General features: G+C 40.0%; 1 protein-coding gene and 2 non-coding genes across 5 annotated transcripts; 2 read left to right on the plus strand and 1 right to left on the minus strand.

Annotated features, from left to right (window-relative positions):
- Positions 1-2,200: 2,200 nt before the first annotated feature.
- Positions 2,201-2,272, plus strand: trnaw-cca. The gene has a single exon. It is a non-coding gene; the product is annotated as a tRNA-Trp (tRNA).
- Positions 2,273-3,879: 1,607 nt separating this feature from the next.
- On the plus strand, positions 3,880-3,952 carry trnaw-cca. The gene has a single exon. It is a non-coding gene; the product is annotated as a tRNA-Trp (tRNA).
- Positions 3,953-5,336: 1,384 nt separating this feature from the next.
- On the minus strand, positions 5,337-16,286 carry cul2 (cullin 2). 3 transcript variants are annotated; one of them, XM_035653539.1, is made up of 21 exons: positions 16,165-16,286; positions 14,885-15,023; positions 14,357-14,459; positions 14,150-14,244; positions 11,942-12,047; positions 11,651-11,733; positions 11,364-11,460; positions 11,016-11,126; positions 10,085-10,247; positions 9,847-9,971; positions 9,323-9,430; positions 9,155-9,214; positions 8,931-9,059; positions 8,683-8,769; positions 8,257-8,409; positions 7,984-8,061; positions 7,812-7,878; positions 7,430-7,632; positions 7,193-7,294; positions 6,972-7,088; positions 5,996-6,133 (listed from the first exon to the last, which is right to left on the minus strand). In XM_035653539.1, the coding sequence occupies exons 2-21, from the start codon at positions 15,001-15,003 to the stop codon at positions 6,002-6,004; spliced, it is 2,238 nt and encodes a 745-aa protein (XP_035509432.1). In that variant the 5' UTR covers positions 15,004-15,023; positions 16,165-16,286; the 3' UTR covers positions 5,996-6,001. The 3 variants fall into 3 exon arrangements, with proteins under 3 accessions (XP_035509446.1, XP_035509432.1, XP_035509439.1); XM_035653546.1 differs by lacking the exon at positions 16,165-16,286 and adding an exon at positions 15,674-15,864; XM_035653553.1 differs by lacking the exon at positions 16,165-16,286 and having other exon boundaries at positions 5,337-6,133; positions 14,885-15,003.
- Between the last annotated feature and the right edge of the window lie 1,582 nt (positions 16,287-17,868).

The raw sequence follows: 17,868 nt of genomic DNA on the forward strand, positions 1-17,868 counted from the left end.
AAATTGTTGTATTACATTTGCTGAAGTTTTCACCAAATCCTGACAGTAGTACATGAGAGAGATAATCTGTGTAAAAATTAGGTCCCCCTGGCTTGTTCTAATGCTCCTAATGGCAATGGCAAGAATCCACAGGGCCGATACGTTTTATATTAATTAAGTTTTTGACCCTGACGTGATTTGAACACTACAATGACCCAGAGGAACCTGATTTTTACACAGCTTATCTATTTTATGTACTACTGTCAGGATATAGTGAACATTTCAGCAAACATGACAAAAACAATTTTCCTTAAAATGACCTACTGCAGCTTTGAAAATGTTTTGTTTTTTGAAAAGATTGACCTTGTGGTGCTATGGTAGCGTGTCTGATCAGAAGGTTGCGTGTTCAAAGCACGTTAGGGTCAAAGCAACATTAGATTATGTTATCATAATATTAAAGTGGGATGAACTTGATACAATCATCTTTTTTCTCATTCATAATTCGTAAAGGAGAATTTGTAGCTTAGGGGTCTGGTCCAACTGTTTTCTAGCTATTTTACCAAATTGTCTCATTGCCATCTGTTGTGTGGATGATATGCCTGTATTACAACAATTTAAAACAATGTGAACATAATTTGGATTTAATTGCGTGTTCAAATAACGTCAGGGTCATCGCATTAATTAAGCTAAGGTACATGAGGTCAGCTTTGATAATGTCTCCTCTCCTGCAAAATGTCAAGAGATTAAAACAAATAGTATAAAGATAAAAAATTTTGAGTATTTGCTTACTCTAAATTTCCCCCTGTTGCAGATACAGTTTAAAACATTGCATACTCATGACAGAAATCACACTGAACTATGTTTAACATTACTTCAGTCTGCTGCAGGCTAAGGTACGTGCATTTCCCCAAATAGTGGGACAAATTAAGGCTTCCCTATAATGACACCCATTAATAGCTGTTACTACAGCGCCATGACTTTATAATAAATCATTAATAGCTCAAGGCATTATAAGTTTACCATCTAACCAGAACTCTGACTAATGCACCAGAACATGAAAAAAGGAGTAAGACTTTAAGCTGCTGAGCCTCAAAACAAACATCGGGATCTGTTCATGGCTTTAATTGTGTCATGTTGTAACTGGTGGGAGACCAATAACAATCTAGTCATTTTTTGCATTATTATATGAATATGTGTAGTTATGATTCATATAATGTCTCTGTCATTGACAGACAGTGTGACCGACAACCTGTAGAGTGAACTTCACTGCTGTACCATATTTCATTTCATTTCAGAAAGCTGACAGGCCCCATCTGCAGGCCCTCAAAAGTATTACACCTTGTCTTCTCTCCAGGAATCTTCTTTGAGAGGATTAAGCCTAGAGCCTTTAATTGGTGTGTTTGTGGGGATTGGGCCCACTGTATGCTGTGAACACTGAGAATGGTGTTAGCACAGCCTTAGCACTCTGATTTTATGGATTTGCAAATGCTGCCAGTTGCTGTTTTACATACTCTTTCTTTGCTGTGGCAGACGTGTTTGTATAGGCACAGCCCATTGATAAAATATTGGATATTTTGAATGGGCGCTCACAATTACACTCAACTCTTTGGATAAATCAACATATTTTTAACATATTTCAAAGTAAAGTGAAGATTACACAATTCAACAGCCAGTTTATTGATTAATGGTAAAGATTGATTGTGTGAAGCTGGAACCGTTGGCTGGTTCCCTCTCTGGCAATATTGGTTTTATTTTTACTCCAGCTCATTTTTTCTTTATCTGACAGGATATCAATTTTATACCTTGGCAGGTTTTAATACCATTAAGTCCCCAAACCTCTATCTGATGCCTGCCAACGCTTGGCTGATGATCCTGTTAACAGATTTGGGGGATAAATCTTATCAGAATAATCAGATTATTTACAATTATGTACAGTGAGCCAGAAGGAATGAGGGGATGTTCACATAAACTCATTAGACTGACATGAGTGAATACACACATCTGATGCATTCTGGTGTGAAATGACAACAAATGGAACAGTATGATTTTAGTCACATCCCAATAATGAGGTGGGTGAATCCAGCCCTGCCTGAGCGCTGTTAAATTTGTGGTTTGGGACTGTGACCTCATCGTTGTTCATGTAAACACAGAGTACTGTGTGCTGTGTGCTTCTCACACCTGTCAGTTTCCCACAAAACCAACAGTGCAGAACTCTAGGTATGACCTTGTGGCGCAACGGTAGCGCGTCTGACTCCAGATCAGAAGGCTGCGTGTTCAAATCACGTCAGGGTCAAAGGTTTTAGGGCTAATTATGCAAATCAGCCTACATTCTCATAGTCCGGCCTCTTCCATCTACCTTCAGACAGTCTCAGTAAAACAATTAATGTGACACATTGGTTGAGCGTTGGTATTAGACATTCCTTTGTAAAGCAGAAATTCTGTCCTATGGCTTTCTTCTGCCTGTTTTCTATCTTACCAAATTGTCTCATTGCCATCTGTTGTGTGGATGAAATGCCTGTATTACAGCAATTTAAAACAATGTGAACATAATTTGGATTTAATTAAACTGTCTATTGCACTTGTATGGGGTTATTTCAACCCTGTGGAGCTCCATCAGTCCATCAGATAGATTAACATACTAAATGTCAAGAACGTGTATCTTGGTGGAAATGTGTGGGGCGAACATTCATTACATTTTATGTTGGGAAAAAAAATACAGATTAGCTGTCAGAATAAAGTTTCAGCAAATATTTCAAGAAATTGTTTTATAAACAATGACCTACTGCAGCTTTAGACAGACTTTTTTTCCTAGAAAAGTGACCTTGTGGTGCAATGGTAGTGCGGCTGACTCCAGATCAGAAGGTTGTTTGTTCAAATCACGTCAGGGTCAAAATGGTGTTTAATCCAAGGTAAAATTAAATGGAACACTGTTTCAAAACTATGTATGTGACATGTTTTCTGTCTCATGTAGTACTGTCAGAATATAGTCAAAGTTTTAGCAATATGACAAAAACTAGGTTTTTAACAATTACTTATTGCAGGTTTAAATATATTTTGTTGTGGCGCAATGATAGCGTAACTGACTCTAGGTCAGAAGGCTGTGTGTTCAAATCACCTCAGGGTCAAAAGCTTAATGAATATAAAGCACATCTTGTGTCTGGTCACATTTGACATACTGTCATACCGCTATTTTAGTTCAGGCCCTGTGGATTCTTGCCAATGCCATTAGGAGCACTAGAACGAGCCAGAGGAACATGATGTTTACACGCATTATCTGTCTCATGTACTACTGTCATGATATAGTGAAAATTTTAGCAAATGTGATACAATTTTATATAAATTACTTACTACAGCTTTAAACATATTTTCTTCATAGAAAGTTGACCTTGTGGCCCAACGGTAGCACGTGTGACTAAATCAGAAGGTTGCGTGTTCAAATCACGTCAGGGTCAAAGCAAACATTAGATAATGTAAACCTAATGTTAAAGTGGGATGAACTTGATGTAGTCTGCTTTTCTCTCATTCATTTTGGGTCTGTTCAAACTCTTTTATCAAATTGTCTCATTGCCATCTGTTGTGTGGATGAAATGCCTGTATTACTGCAATTAAAAACAATGTGAACATAATTTGGATTTAATTAAATGGTCTTATATATATATATATGTATTTTTATAAAAGTTACCTACTGCAACTTAAATGCATGTCATGTGAACAACAGTATACACCCCTGTTTTAGTTTAGGCCTGGTGGATTCTTGCAAATGCCATTAGGAGCACTAGAACGAGCCAGAGGAAACGGATTTTTTACGTAAATGATCTGTCTCATGTACTACTGTCAGAATACAATTTTCATAAAAATTACCTACTGCACCTTTAAACACACTTTTTCGCGAGGAAACGTGACCTTGTGGCGCAATGGTAGCGCGTCTGACTCCAGATCAGAAGGTTACGTGTTCAAGTTCACGTCAGGGTCAAAGCAAACAATAAACAATGCCATTGAATAGTAATGATAAAGTGCAGTCACCTTTGATTATATATACAGCATTTAGTTGATACTGTCAAGGTCTTGTGCTTGCAGATACAGCATTAAACGTTGCAGACTCATGTTAGAAATCACACTGAATATTTACTTTAATCAAATGTTGTGGGTTTGGACAAGCCGTGCACCTATATTTACATTTTGTATCGATGTAGTAGCCAAATGCTTCATCAGGTTTCCATTGAAAAGGAATGACCCCGACGTGATTTGAAACACGCCAACCTTCTGATCTGAGTCAGACGCGCTACCGTTGCGCCACGAGGTCCTATACAGGTCTTATATCAAATAAAGAGGATTAGAAACCCCTAAAAGAGTATGATGCAGTGGGAAGTAACGCTTCTTCTGCATGCTTGTATATCACCGTTTGCATCAATAAATCAAAAAACATAAACATAGCGAATAGGCCACATATGTAAAACCTTGCTAACACTTGTTGTTTCCCACAGGAGTCTCGTGGATATCTAAACACAGAATGTTATGACCATCATGTTTCACCTCCCTACAGATAAATGAGATTTCCTCAGCTCGCGTCAGCACCATGGACAGCTGTCAGCACAACAGCTGGCTCACGGGCTCACTTCGCGAGGCAGGTTGTAAACGCTGCGCTCTGAATGCGCATGTGCGCATGACATATCTCGTCTCCTTTCACACGATGCAACCTGAAATGTGTTCATACTCAGTTGTTCTCACTATTATTTGAGTCATGTCCTTGGTTTTAATATACAGGCTATGGCTCTAATAGGCCTATGGTACAAAGAGAGATGCATGCTGGGAAAAGTTTTACACACTGTTCACACACAGTCAGATGTTGCCTTTTTTATCATCAGGCTCATACACTTTCAATTCTGTCTTATCCTTCATCCAGCTGTGTCTGATAAAGATGGGCAGTTGTAATGAATACTGTAGATTTTGACATGTCAGTGGAAAAATCACATTTGTAAATAACGTAATTAATGAAGGCTGAACTCCATTTATCTGCTTCATTTTCAGGGTTCTGATTCTAACATTCTTACACTGTCATATCTTACTCAGACATCTGACTAGAACAGCCATTGTTAATGTTATTACTAACACCTGTGCTTTTCCTACTGTAAGTCAAACTATCTGCAGTGAAAAAGGCTTCTTGTTTGGGGCCCAATCCAGTTACAGTTGCTCTTTCAATCAGTTTGACCGACTGATCAGCTTGATTACAACAGTGACACAGCACATGAAAGAGCGAATTGGAATGGTAACTGCAACGTGGTGATAAAATGTCAGCATCAGAGCACACATTGATTGACAAGCACCCGAAATGACATATGGATACGCATTGACAAATGTTTACATAAAACCTTTCAGTGTTTTTATTTATTTATTTGACAAGCAGCAGGGTCATGTTTGTCACCTCATTTTTTCTTTACATTTGAAAGTAGATACAATAGTCAGTATACCAGTTTTATTACAATATTTTTTCCTAACTTCAGTACATTTAACAAAGAAAGAAAAATAAACACACAACAACTGCAAACGTGAGAAAAGAAAGCATGTTTTTTTAATGTGTAGCCACCAATGTGTCATTGATGTTACAACAACTACCTCTTTCCTCTTTCGGTTTTCTTTTTTCCTTTATTTTTCGGTCGACTAATATGTTTGTCGGCTCTTTCCTCTCGAACAGCTATAGGCATTTTCTTTTTGTCGTTTGACGCACAGGTGCGTGGCACTGGTGATGTTGTAAACAGCTTAAAATCAGAAGGTGGGTGGGGGTCGGGTGGGAAGGTGGTGGTGTTAGCTGGCTGTCTCACGTGATGCGATGACCTTTCTTGTTTTCAAAGATGGAGGCACCAGTCCTGCTTTTAGTCACCGCGTAGAATCACAGCGGACAGCGACAGTCCAAAACCTAAATGTATGAATAAGTCTGTTTTGTTATTTATTTCACGTTTTAAACCTGCATCTGCCGGTCAGTCACACAGGCGAGAGTTTGTGTGCAAGCGCTCCCGGGCTCTGCCTATGCGACGTAGCTGTACTCGTCTGCCGAGGTCTGGCTTCGCTCGATGTACTGCTTGTCGATGAGCACCTCGATGCACTTCTTGATCATGCTGATACTTGGGTTGAACCTGGCTTTGGACTGATTGATGACCTGCACACAGAGAAATTAGAAAAACAGTGATTAATCCAGTGTTACGAACGAGGATGCAAGATTGCTGCCACACAGCAATGTGTGTATGCTTTCAATATTTGTATCTAGAAGAACAACCTGTTTTAGATAAATAAATGTAATGACAATAATATGATCACGAATGACTGAAAAATACTGTTGGCTGACTTTGGCCACCAATCGAGCTGGGTTATGACCCTCAATACTTCTTGAGTCCTAACTGACACATCTGTATCATCAAGTACTAAAAGTTAGCACTGAATGCTTTGGCAGGACTTGTTTACATATTCTTTAAGCAGATATTTCCTAAATCAATTTATACTATTTCATTTTCACAAATGATGTTGTGCATCAGTACGTACTGTAAGTATATGTGATATGCAAGGATACATCTAGGGGCCCAAATGTGTATATAAATGTATATGTCTATTTATTTACAGAGTTTCAGATGGTTTCAACAGGTTAATTTTAAGACATTTTCAGACCTTTACGAATTACGAATGCAATTTAAGGCCTATTTTAAGTCCTTACTGGCAAAACACATTTATATATATATATATATAACTAAGTACTCATATACATATATTTCTAAGGTATGTGAAAATCATATAAGCTTCAAATTAAATATCTTTAAAACAGCATATGCCCAAATTCACAGTAAATCCCATTGACAGATAGTTCAATAAAAAGTTTGCTGCCTGTTTGAATGGCATGTATGCACAAACTAACTTTGTTTCTGACTTTGTTCTTAGTTTCCCCTAGTTCCCCAAATGATCAAAAATAAACAAAAGCTTTTGAATGGAGGTTGACTTCCACCCACCTCCTGGATGAGGGCGTTGTGTCGGAGCACCTTGCGGGCCTTCATGATTCTCACTATAGCAGCTTGTAAATACATTTTGCGGTCCTCGTCTACGGCGCTCCTCGTCTGCTCCATCTCCTGATGATGAGACAGATGTGGAACAAGTGTTTAGACTTCAACAGAGCTGCCAAACAGCAGGGTAACAGCGAGGCTTGAGAAGGATGGACAACCATTTGTCTGACCTGTGGTGTGTCTTTCTGCATTGACGTTGTGATCTTGAACTTTGTCCTTTTACTGGTGAAACTCATATTTAGTGAAAACGTGGACTCGGTTTCAATCTCCTCCTGTGAGCAGAGCGGAAGAAGAACAGCATGTGTCACTTAGTTGTTTGGAACATAAACAGAAGTCGCTAAGGACTTGACAACATCTGATACAAATAAACATAAACGTCCTGATCAATACACATTACAAAACCACACCTTTTGCGAGTCGTGGTTGAGCATCTTGACGTCCAGCAGGGACTTGATGGTCTTCTGTAGCTCCTTCTCGTTCATCTGGGTGCCGTCCTGCAGCTCCTTGTAGGTCACCGTCTGGCTGTTGTTGAAGGCCAGCAGCACTGCCATCTGGTAGGTGGTCACCATGGCAACGTAGGGCTTGGACAGGTAGTTCATTTTCACCTCACCTGTTTGAGACGAGTACACACAGATGAACGGCGGTACATAACATTAAACCAACTAGCTCACCATTTGCCCTGTCTTTCCAGAATATCCTTCATTACATTATAGTAATTTTACTCCATGAATAAACCTTTACATCTTACATAATGCAGCTTTAAATAGTGTACAAGTGTGTTTGCGCTACCTGTGCAGAGATAGTGCAGCCAGGTCAACTTCCTCCCACTGAAGTGCTGATTATAGAACAACTCAAACTGTAAAAGGAGGTGAAAACAGAGTTTATTTCGCAACGATCTCCTTTGATCAGAATGAACCTCAACAAGTAACAATTCAGCTTTACCCCTCAAAAGTCAACTCACCATCTGCACGCTCTTCTCTAGTTCTTGAGGGATGGCGAATGTGGAGGAGGGGACGTGCGTGAGGGGCCAGGCTCCAGCCTGAAACCACATGGCACATACCACAACATTAGACATTCAAACTGACAACGTGAGAACAAAAAACTGTGGTTGGTCAAGCTGACCACTTCTCGTAATATTTTTAGATTTTTAAATCCAGACGTAGAGGGGCCGACAAGCAAGGCCCTGTCTCTGTTGTTGAGTGAGGGGTTTCAGCTGCATCGGAGTCCTCCTCACCTGTAATACGTAGATCTGGAAGCTGATGCCCAGGTCCACCACTGTCTCCTGTGTCTTGATGAAATTGTTAAACTTGTTGTTGAGGTCGGCACTCACGCTCATGTCTGTGTACATTCGGTGGAGTTTGCTCGTGAACTCGTAGCCACAAGCTTGCTGTAGAAAAAAGGGGGAGGACAGAGAGTGTTGGAACAGAGTGGTAATACAGAAGGAAAAAGTAAGCAAAAGAGAGAACCGTGGGAGATTTAATGAGTGTGTCCCACAGGACATTCAAAAGAATCACATGCTCTGTGGGCTGGTTCCACGTCCAACTTAGACTCAGAGTGCTTTTTAGATGAGGCACATCCATAATGGAAAACCGAAAAAAGAGCAAGTCCATCCGTACCATAAAATGTGGTTTTAGTTAATGACGTTCAATGTTTGATTTACCTTTAGTTTGTTGATCATGGCTTCTTCTGAGTCCATTGACAATGATAAACCATGTATTAACCGCTTTGCTAGCATTCTGGCATAAAACTGTGGAAGACAAAGAAAAACAAGACTTAAGATCCTGTTTAAACAGAAAACTATTTCAAGCTCAAAACTTCAGTCCTAGACAAGGTTTGTACATTAGTATGTGACAAGATATTTGAGGAAAAGTTTTTGTTATATTCCAGCATAAGAAGGATTCTGGTCACCTTTTGAAAGATGTCCTTGTCGTCAATGTACTTGAACACTGTGATGAAGCTGGTCAGCTTGTCTTCCACCTCGTTCTCCGTCATTCCCTTTGCAGACTTTTTCAGCAGATTGTCACAGTATTTCGCCAGCTGGACAGACACACCAGGAGGGACATGACCCGGTCAAGACACTGCGTATGTACAATAATGTGCGTGTGTATGTGTGTTTGTGTGTGTGCACCCACCAGTTCAGGGGCTTTACAGATGGACTTGGGCTCCCTGAAGTTCACCACAGACGTCAAAGCCTGAGAAAGAGATATCAAATGAACACATGGTGAAAACACATTTATAACTGTAGCTTTAAAGTTATGTGTATGTCGTTTATCAGCTGTCCAGAGTCTGGGGTTTCATACCTTATCGAGTGCACTCATGAAGTGCTGATCTCCATTTAGAACTGTGTTTATGAGCTGAACAAATTTACTGTGAACCTCCAGCACTGACTCCACAAACAGGGTTGGCATCTAGAGAAGCCAGGAGAGACAACGTTGGATCAAAAGACAATGGCATTTTTACAACTGTAGAAATAATCAGTCCCTGTCTATTTTAAAGCAATGGGAGCCATACAGTAAGGAGGCTACAACCTCTACGTAAGGAGACTGTAATTATCCATACATGCCAATAAAAAGAATGAACAAATATAAAGCCAGTTTAACTTGTACTGTTGTTTTATAAAAACATCAAATGAAGCTGCCTTCAAGCTTCTGCAGTGCAACAAGCTGTGATGAAAACAAAATATTATATTTCCAGCCCTTACATGCTACCAAGGAAAAACAAGATCGTGGAGATTTTCCAAAAAAGGAAAAAAAGCTTGAAAATCCACCGTACTGTAGGAACAAGCACAGGCATGTATGTGCACACACAGTGCTGTAGTACTAACGTTTTCCTGAGAGAGGTTACTGGTGCCTCGGATGCCCTCGTTGTGGATATGAACCTGCAGCTCCTGGATCATGTGGGGCAGCCCGTTGGCTACGGCCCGCAACAGGGTGTACATGTTGGCCATGTCTGGACAAAACAACATAACAGGAGACACGGTTTGATTCCAGGGCCACAACTCAGTGTGTACAATACTGCCTATACTATATACGTTAGGACAAAAAGGGCCGCAGCGGACTCACCGTCTCTCTTCTCCTGCCGAATAATACTCTGGCACTCCCCGTGCAGGAACTGCAGGTGATCGGCTACCATTCTCTGCTGGCATTCATGGATGACTTTGGCATAGGAGCTGGGGTGCAGGTACTTCCGACATCTCATCTCTTCGTCTTTCAACCGGCCCAAAACCTGGAGGAAAAGAAAGATGGAAAGAGAGGGGCAGATTGTAGGTTTGGTTTAATTCAGGATGACAAATACAACAGAAAGCCAACAAATCAGTGTCTGCAGGATCCAAAAGCTAATTATTGTTAATAATGTTAATAATAAGGAATAAGGATAAGGAAGAAAGAGTAAAAAGCTGCCTCCCCAGCTATAAACTGGGTCAGATAAGCCACTCTGACTGTACTGTACTACAGTGTTTGTTGCTTCTCGTATGCAAGTATATCATACTGCCCTGATGCCTGGTTAAGCTTTAATGATGATCCTGTTTACGGGCTGGAGGGATAAATCCATCACAGAAATCTGATTATTGCTGGAATGAATGAACGAGAGCGAGAGCGAGAGCGAGAGAGAGAGAGAGAGAGAGAGAGAGGCAGCTGAAGTTGCCCCAGGGTCTATGATCCCAGCCTTAGCAGGTTAATGGTAGAGCTAATACTCAGATTAAAACTCTTATCTCACCGGACTGACATGACCTGACAGTTTTCTCTCTCACGCGCACACACACACACAGGCCCTGCATGTACACTGATCTGATGGATGCTGTGATGTGACACATACACACACACACCGCAAGGAAGATGTACAGTGTTAGTTATCACAAACTCAACTCCAACTCCAAGCAACGCAGCTGAGCTACATTTTTTGGGCTTGTGGAACACAAACAACTACAAAACAAGTGTATAACAGAGTTATAGCTGCAGCTTGAACATACACACATACCTGGATTATCTATCTTACCTTCTCCATATACTGTGAGCAGTTGGATTCTTGCAGTAGATTGGAGGCTTCCTGTTTGTAATACTCTCCCGTTTTTGTCAGAAATGGCCCTTCGAAGATTTCCTGATAAAACTGCAGCACAGGAAAAGGATGTGGCCCAAATATGATTTAGCATAAATGTACATATACAAAACTATATGACTGCCTACTGTACATCTTTTGGATAATGACAAATAATGACAAAAACACTGCCTGTTATATTTTGACCTCTTGTTCACATTATCAACAATAACTATAGCCTGAGAATTAAGATATAAAAACACAATACAAGTAACTTGTAATCCTCTGGGTTATTATTTGTGGTCTCACCTTTAGTGGAAACTTCTTCTTGTACTGTTCAACATGAACAAAGGAGTTGATGACCCCGTGGATAACCTTCTGGTTGGGGTTCTCGCCACAACGATCACTGTAAGACACAAGGAGGGTCATGTTAGTTTGGATTTGTATTTTTATATAGCTGAGCAATGAGTGTACAATAAGAATAGCAGGACTAAATGCACTCTTCCTCTCATCTCTACAACTGCAGAAAGGAATGATGACAAATGGTGGATTTCAGAAAAGGATTTGTTGAGGGTCAGCCTGTGTGAAAAACATACTTTTTGATTTCATTCAGCAACATCCGGATCAGGACAGCCTGGAGAGGCTCGATCATCAGCTTCCTCCACATATCTAGCGCCAACTGCAAGACGGAACAGCATATCACAACAGTGTAAACAGTTCCTACAGGGAACAAAATTAGCTCCATTAACCAGCCAAATGCTGGAAAAATATGCAAGTGGAGTATGGTGAAATCTTGACCTGGGTACTGCATCCCAGATGTTGTATCCTACTGCTCTACTTACTTTTAGATAATAACAAGCGTGGAAGTGTCAATTTTGTGTCAATACCTCTCCAATCTCCATGAGCGGCTCATTCATGTCCACTCCCCCGTAGCCATACTGTAGGTCTGCTTCTGTTAGTTTGTTCTTCTTGATGAACTGAGTGTTGAGATACCTGAAAGGTTGAGATGTCAAATATGACCTGCATCAAGAGTTTGAAGAGATGTCATCTAATATCTAAAGAGTGTGCGCGTCCAGTATACCACAGTTCCCAGCCTCATGGAGACTATGTGAGACGGTGATTCTTTGGTTACCCTGAAGGTCACTCACTCACTCTGTGGCTATTGAGTGTCAGGTTAACCAATGAAAGCCAGGAATGTCCAGGATTCTTGGCCAATTAATGAATCAGAACAGACATGAAGGCATTTTTATGAATATCATAGTGAAAATTCAACATACTAAGCATAGTATATTTAAATGTTTATTTTTTTTACAGTTGATAAATGGCTACTATTTTGAGGAGCTCTATTCTCAACTCCTCATCAGGCATTGCAGCAATGAGAGAAAATTAATATACCAACAAAAGTTTATGGATGTAGTATTCCTTTAAGCCAACTTCATGGTTCAGGTGACACAGAACGGTTACCCAATAGGTATACGCAAACTGTGGAACTGATACATTCATGTTCTCAGACCCAACATTACCACCATTAACTGGTCAAACACATGTGATTCATATCTTCCGACACAGATTAAAAACAGATTACAAATGACTTAGCGTTGTGTGAAAGGAGTTGATCAAAGCAATGAAATCATTTGAGAATTATGTCACCTAAGTCTATAGCTCTGCACACTGTTTTAGTTTTACAGCCCACACATTTACTGCATGGCTGTGCCTCACTGCTCTCATTAACCCTGTAAAGGCGGCACTTTCTGGCAAAGAGCTGTAACAATCCCACCGTACATTACCTGCCCAGCACCACACAGCAGACAAAGTAACCTTGTTGGTGAACACTGTAAACAATCATGGCAGCTAATAGAACTTAGTTAATGCAGCTTTAACAGAAAGCAGAGTTTCCATCTCACTGGAAGTTTTACACTGCACCAAAATATACGAGTATTAACATGCGGAAGATTATTTTTATATTGCTGTCCCTAATTCAGATGACAGACACTCTTGATGTTGAAATGCGTACTCTGAAAGTGTGTTTAAACGCATCTCTGGTCCGTTTCAACATTTCTCAAAGGAAGCAAGGAGTAGATTATCAGCGGGACAGCGACCAGACAGACTGACACTCACAGTTTGATGGCTGCCATCAAGCGAAGCTATGCTGGCTGATTCCCTTAAATGATGTGTAGTTTTCACAGCTGTGCCTTCTGCCCCTATCAGCAGTATAGCAATCACACTCAGCCCGATTTCTCTCATACAGTCGAGCTTTGACAAGCATATGCCACTGACCATGATGCTTTGATTCAGTTGGTTCTTCAGTCCAACCTCCACTACTTTGACAGGTTGCAAACAAACACATACACACACACACGCACGTATACTCACACAGACATCAGTTGAGGATAACAAGAGACCCTTTTCTATATTAAGAACTGAACACTACTATGTCACCACTAAAGCCAAGAGCCTCCCTTTCTCTCCCGCTCACTCACGCTGACATAATAAATTACAAAGGCATATGTATGCACAGACAGTCTGGTGGGAAGTATACATAAAAATAGATCAGAAAGCTCTCCAAGGGAGTATTGATTTAGAATGAATCAGGACACACCAAATGCCCGCTGGCACTTCACACTATCCTTTTCAAGGTAATATTTTAAGTGTACAAGAAAAAAAATGGAGGCTGTAATATTGTTGTTGTGAATTAGTACGCTCTGCATCTAAGGACCCTGATGCACAAAGCCAACTTTAGAGAACAAGCGCTGATGAAGACAGACAACCTGCTTTGGCTCGCGTCTTGAACACACCACACTGACAACAGCAAGCTGAATACAGGCTTGTCCTTCATTCGTACTTTAAAAAACACCATAGTGAATTTAAGGAAAGAGACTACAAACTGATGCTATGTCTCTTTAAAACAATTAAACTGGCATGAAAAAACGTTTTGCTTCATTTTTCTAAATGTAGTCTTTTGTTTAGGAAAAAAATACTAGTGGAAGTGAAATAATACAGCACTAAATGGTGACTCAGCATAGCGACTCGCTGATATCATATACACTATATCCGTACATCAAGTGCATCAAGGACATAAAAGGCAGCAGTGTTACCTGTACAAGCAGTCCATGTAGTCGGCTCCTTTGCTGTACTCGTCCCAGTATCTGTGGTACATCACTAAAACCTTCTCCTCTGATTCCAGGACTTTCTAAAATACACACACAAGCATGACAGGGGTCATGGAAAGAAGCATAATGCTTAGATAACAGAAAATACACTCTATACATTTTTCTCTGCCAGCGGCTTTCGTGAGTGCTTACCTTGTACAACTGCCGGACATGATTCTCAAGGAACACCTTGGTCTCTGTGTATAATCTTTCACCCAAAGGCTCTGGGTATGCAACGCACAAGGCATAAATGTCACTGTTGTCAGAATTCAGGATAAATAATGAGGACAATCACAACTTAAGGATGTACTGATGTAAATATACAGTTAATGAAGATGTAGTATGTATGTAATACTAGATACAGCGTTTGCAATGTTAGTGAGTGAGTCCCTACAATTCTCAACAAGCAGTTCTTCATTTTACACTGACATTTAACATATTAAATATTACAACTATTTAAAAACTGATGGGTAAACAAACTATGAAAACTATCAGTGCCTATCGGAATTAGCCACATTTGGTGTTTAAAATACATAAAGTTCTATGCAAGGCAAGCCGTCAGCTGGTTTACTGTACTGAGCTGCTTGTGTGACTCCCTGTCCATAAACTTTGCTATGAAGCTCAGCAAAAACCTTGTGCTGTAATTAAAATGTCCATATGGAGCAAGTTGTAATAGGATACGAGAACCGATCATTCCACGTGGCTCTCTCCACATAGTCGAGCATCACAACAGCCTTGATTGTCGTCAGTAGTTTGTTCCATGTTTCGTCAAAATCCACCACCCGCGGCTTTAAGGACATTGTACAATTTCTCTTTCAGTCTGACAGAAAAAAGAAACACATGAACACAGAAGTGAGTCAATGAATTACATAAACAGATACATTGCTTGGCTTCAGTTTTACTTTCATTATGTGTTATCAGTAGTTTTGGGATGTTACAACAATCATAGTATCCCCTAGGATAATGGATTACATTTTAGTAGTGAACAGGCCTAAGTGGCAATAGCAACACAAAGGAAAGACACAATTATCCTTGTGAAGGTGGCACAGTAAACATAACGATGAACATGTTTTTATGAAGCGTGTGACACTGAATATACAGCAATTACAAAATGATGCCAAACTTTGTTGTTGTTGTTTTTTGATAATTTTGAAAACAACATTAATCATTTAAAAAAATATAATTAATCAAGAGTAACCAGTTACACAGCTGTCAAGATACAGGTCAAAGTGAACATGTGCATCAACAGAACGATAAATAGCCTGCTTCAAAACAGCTGCTCACATTATTATGGTAGCAACAGATGAGATAAACACTGTGCTCAAGTTCATGGAGCTAATACTAACGTCCATCAGCAGCGAACACATATCGGGTATTATTACTGTTGTAGCTGTGCAATTTACCGGGTTAAACTCCTGCGTATAATAATATAGACATTTCTACATCTGTGCCAGAAGAATCACAGATTACCTGCAAGTAAGAGAAACTAACGTTAGGCCCTGTGTTGTTTCTCGTCATTCATACCAGTTGATTTCACGTCAGAGAAAACATTGCAACATCATCATATACAGTTTCTCCTGCTAACACATTCACATACGCCGATATCCGTCCTTCGCGGGGAAGTATTAACGTTACTAAACAAACAGCCGTCCTACAGTCATGATGAAAGCAGCGGAGTTAAGGTTACTAGCTAGCGGAATGCCAATCCCAAAATAGGATGGCTAGCTAAAAAACGCTAGCTAGCCTCTAGCTCGTATGCTACTTCTTCCTGCTCCAGTCCCAACAGTTCTCGGCGGCTAGCGGCTAGCGGCTAGCAGGGTGCTAACGATAGCTCAGCTACCGCTAGCAAATGGACATCTGTGCAATTTCCCCACATTTGTACTGACAGCTCGGCAAAACATGTTGCTATTGTTTAAACAGGAAAGGTTACTGAGGTCAAGCGTGGACTGAATAGTACGTACCTGTGTTCAGGATTTATTTGCTATAAAACTCAAGTTTCTCCGCTGTCACAGGCTTGATTTGTCTCACTTACAGGTCTTCCCTACCTCATGGATTATACCATTGTATTACATGGGGGTGTATTATGAACACACGTAAATTGGCTGTAAAGCGTTTTTGCTTTGCACCATGGTGAAATGACTTGAAAATGTTTTTGTTTTTTTTAATAATGTATTCCATGTCCATGCACACTGATGAGATTAAAATCAGACTCACACGGATCAAAGTCATGAGCTCACCCATATGTCCATGGTATCGCCTAAAACTACGGAAACCTCTTAGGAATTGAGTATTAAAAACATAACCACAGACATTCTGTAGGTTTAAATGTAGTTCGTCTCTGTTCTGAGTAGAGATGGTTAAACACTTTGTCTCACTGTCAGTTACACACTTCGTATGCATCTGCAGTAATTCAACAATCAGCTGTTTAAGTTTTCAATGTCCTATAATTTTTTTATTTACATGAATTCCTCACTATAATTGACACTAACATTACAGATGTGGAAGACAAATATCAACAACAGATTGAAAGTCGTTTGCAAATAATTGTGTGAGTGGCGAATGACGTTTCTTAAACCACTGGAACCTTAAAGAACCATAAGAGTGTGTGTGTGTGTAATTACTTACGTACGTACGAATAGAAGGAGAATCAACCAATCAGAACCGTCTAAAAAATGACTGCCTAACGTTCCTTGGAATTAGCTAATATTTTAAATAACGCCAAGTAAGTTATAAACACAATTAATACAAATTTACGCGAAGCTTAATATTTTTTGTATTGTTCAAGCTCATCAGACAAACAGCCTCACAACAGGTACAGCATGATTCATTCATTCATTAACTGACCGACGGTAGAAATAAGTTAACTTCTAGCTAACGAGTTATTAAACGCTAATGCTAGGTAACTTAGCTAACTTATTCGTTTTGAAGAACTTAAAGATAGACAGTGGGCTAAAATATCAGTTTTAGGTAGCTTGACTGAAATCACCCATTGGTGTAATATATTTATTATTACTGTTATTATTATTCAACAGCTACATTTTGACAGGTTAAGGGCCTTAATGACATTTAACAGCCAACTAGTTTTGTGAAACTACTTCTCACACTTAACCTAACGTTACAATTAAACAATGGAGAAATCCCCTCATTAGCTAACTTAGCTACTTGGCTGAACCAGCAGAGGGAGCCATCCAAGGCCAGTGTTTGTAACTTTACTTCTTCAAACAGGAAATGGCACTGTTAATGTAAGGTACCCTCAAAAATCAATAGTTGAACGCTCTAACAAGTTACCTCCCTACTCCTCCTTTACTCAGTAAGCTCCGGGAACTGGTTGAGTCATCAAGTCTGAATCATTGTTCAAGCTATTATTTAACTAGTAAAATAAAAGGATAAACCTATTTAGGATACTGGCAAGGGCAGGATTAAGAGGTGGCAAAGCAGATAATGGCAGCTCAGGAGCAACTCTCACTTAATTGTCTTTACTGTATCTAAGTCTGTGTTTAGCCTGCAGGCCAAAGTGATCCCGTCTGATTGTTTCCCTTTAACGTGACACAGATCTGACCTTTCCAAGACAGTGTGAACAAAGCGCACTAAGGCATGCAGTCTGAATGTAGCCTAACACGGCCTTTTCTGTCCACAGTTTAAGAACACACGAGAACCCTAACTCT

Source organism: Morone saxatilis, unplaced genomic scaffold (genome assembly GCF_004916995.1).
Source record: "Morone saxatilis isolate NCDOM2014 unplaced genomic scaffold, NCSU_SB_2.0 Contig0, whole genome shotgun sequence".
In the NCBI taxonomy this organism is placed as follows: Eukaryota; Metazoa; Chordata; class Actinopteri; family Moronidae; genus Morone; species Morone saxatilis.

What these genes read in the sequence shown, in the direction of transcription:
- cul2 (XM_035653553.1), bottom strand. Translation starts at nt 15,003, where the DNA reads ATGTCCTTAAAGCCGCGGGTGGTGGATTTTGACGAAACATGGAACAAA. An exon ending in TCCAGATCTACGTATTACAG is followed by an intron (nt 8,062 to 8,256) that starts GTGAGGAGGACT and finishes ATGTGGTTTCAG; the next exon opens with GCTGGAGCCTGGCCCCTCAC. An exon ending in TAGAGAAGAGCGTGCAGATG is followed by an intron (nt 7,879 to 7,983) that starts GTGAGTTGACTT and finishes CTCCTTTTACAG; the next exon opens with TTTGAGTTGTTCTATAATCA.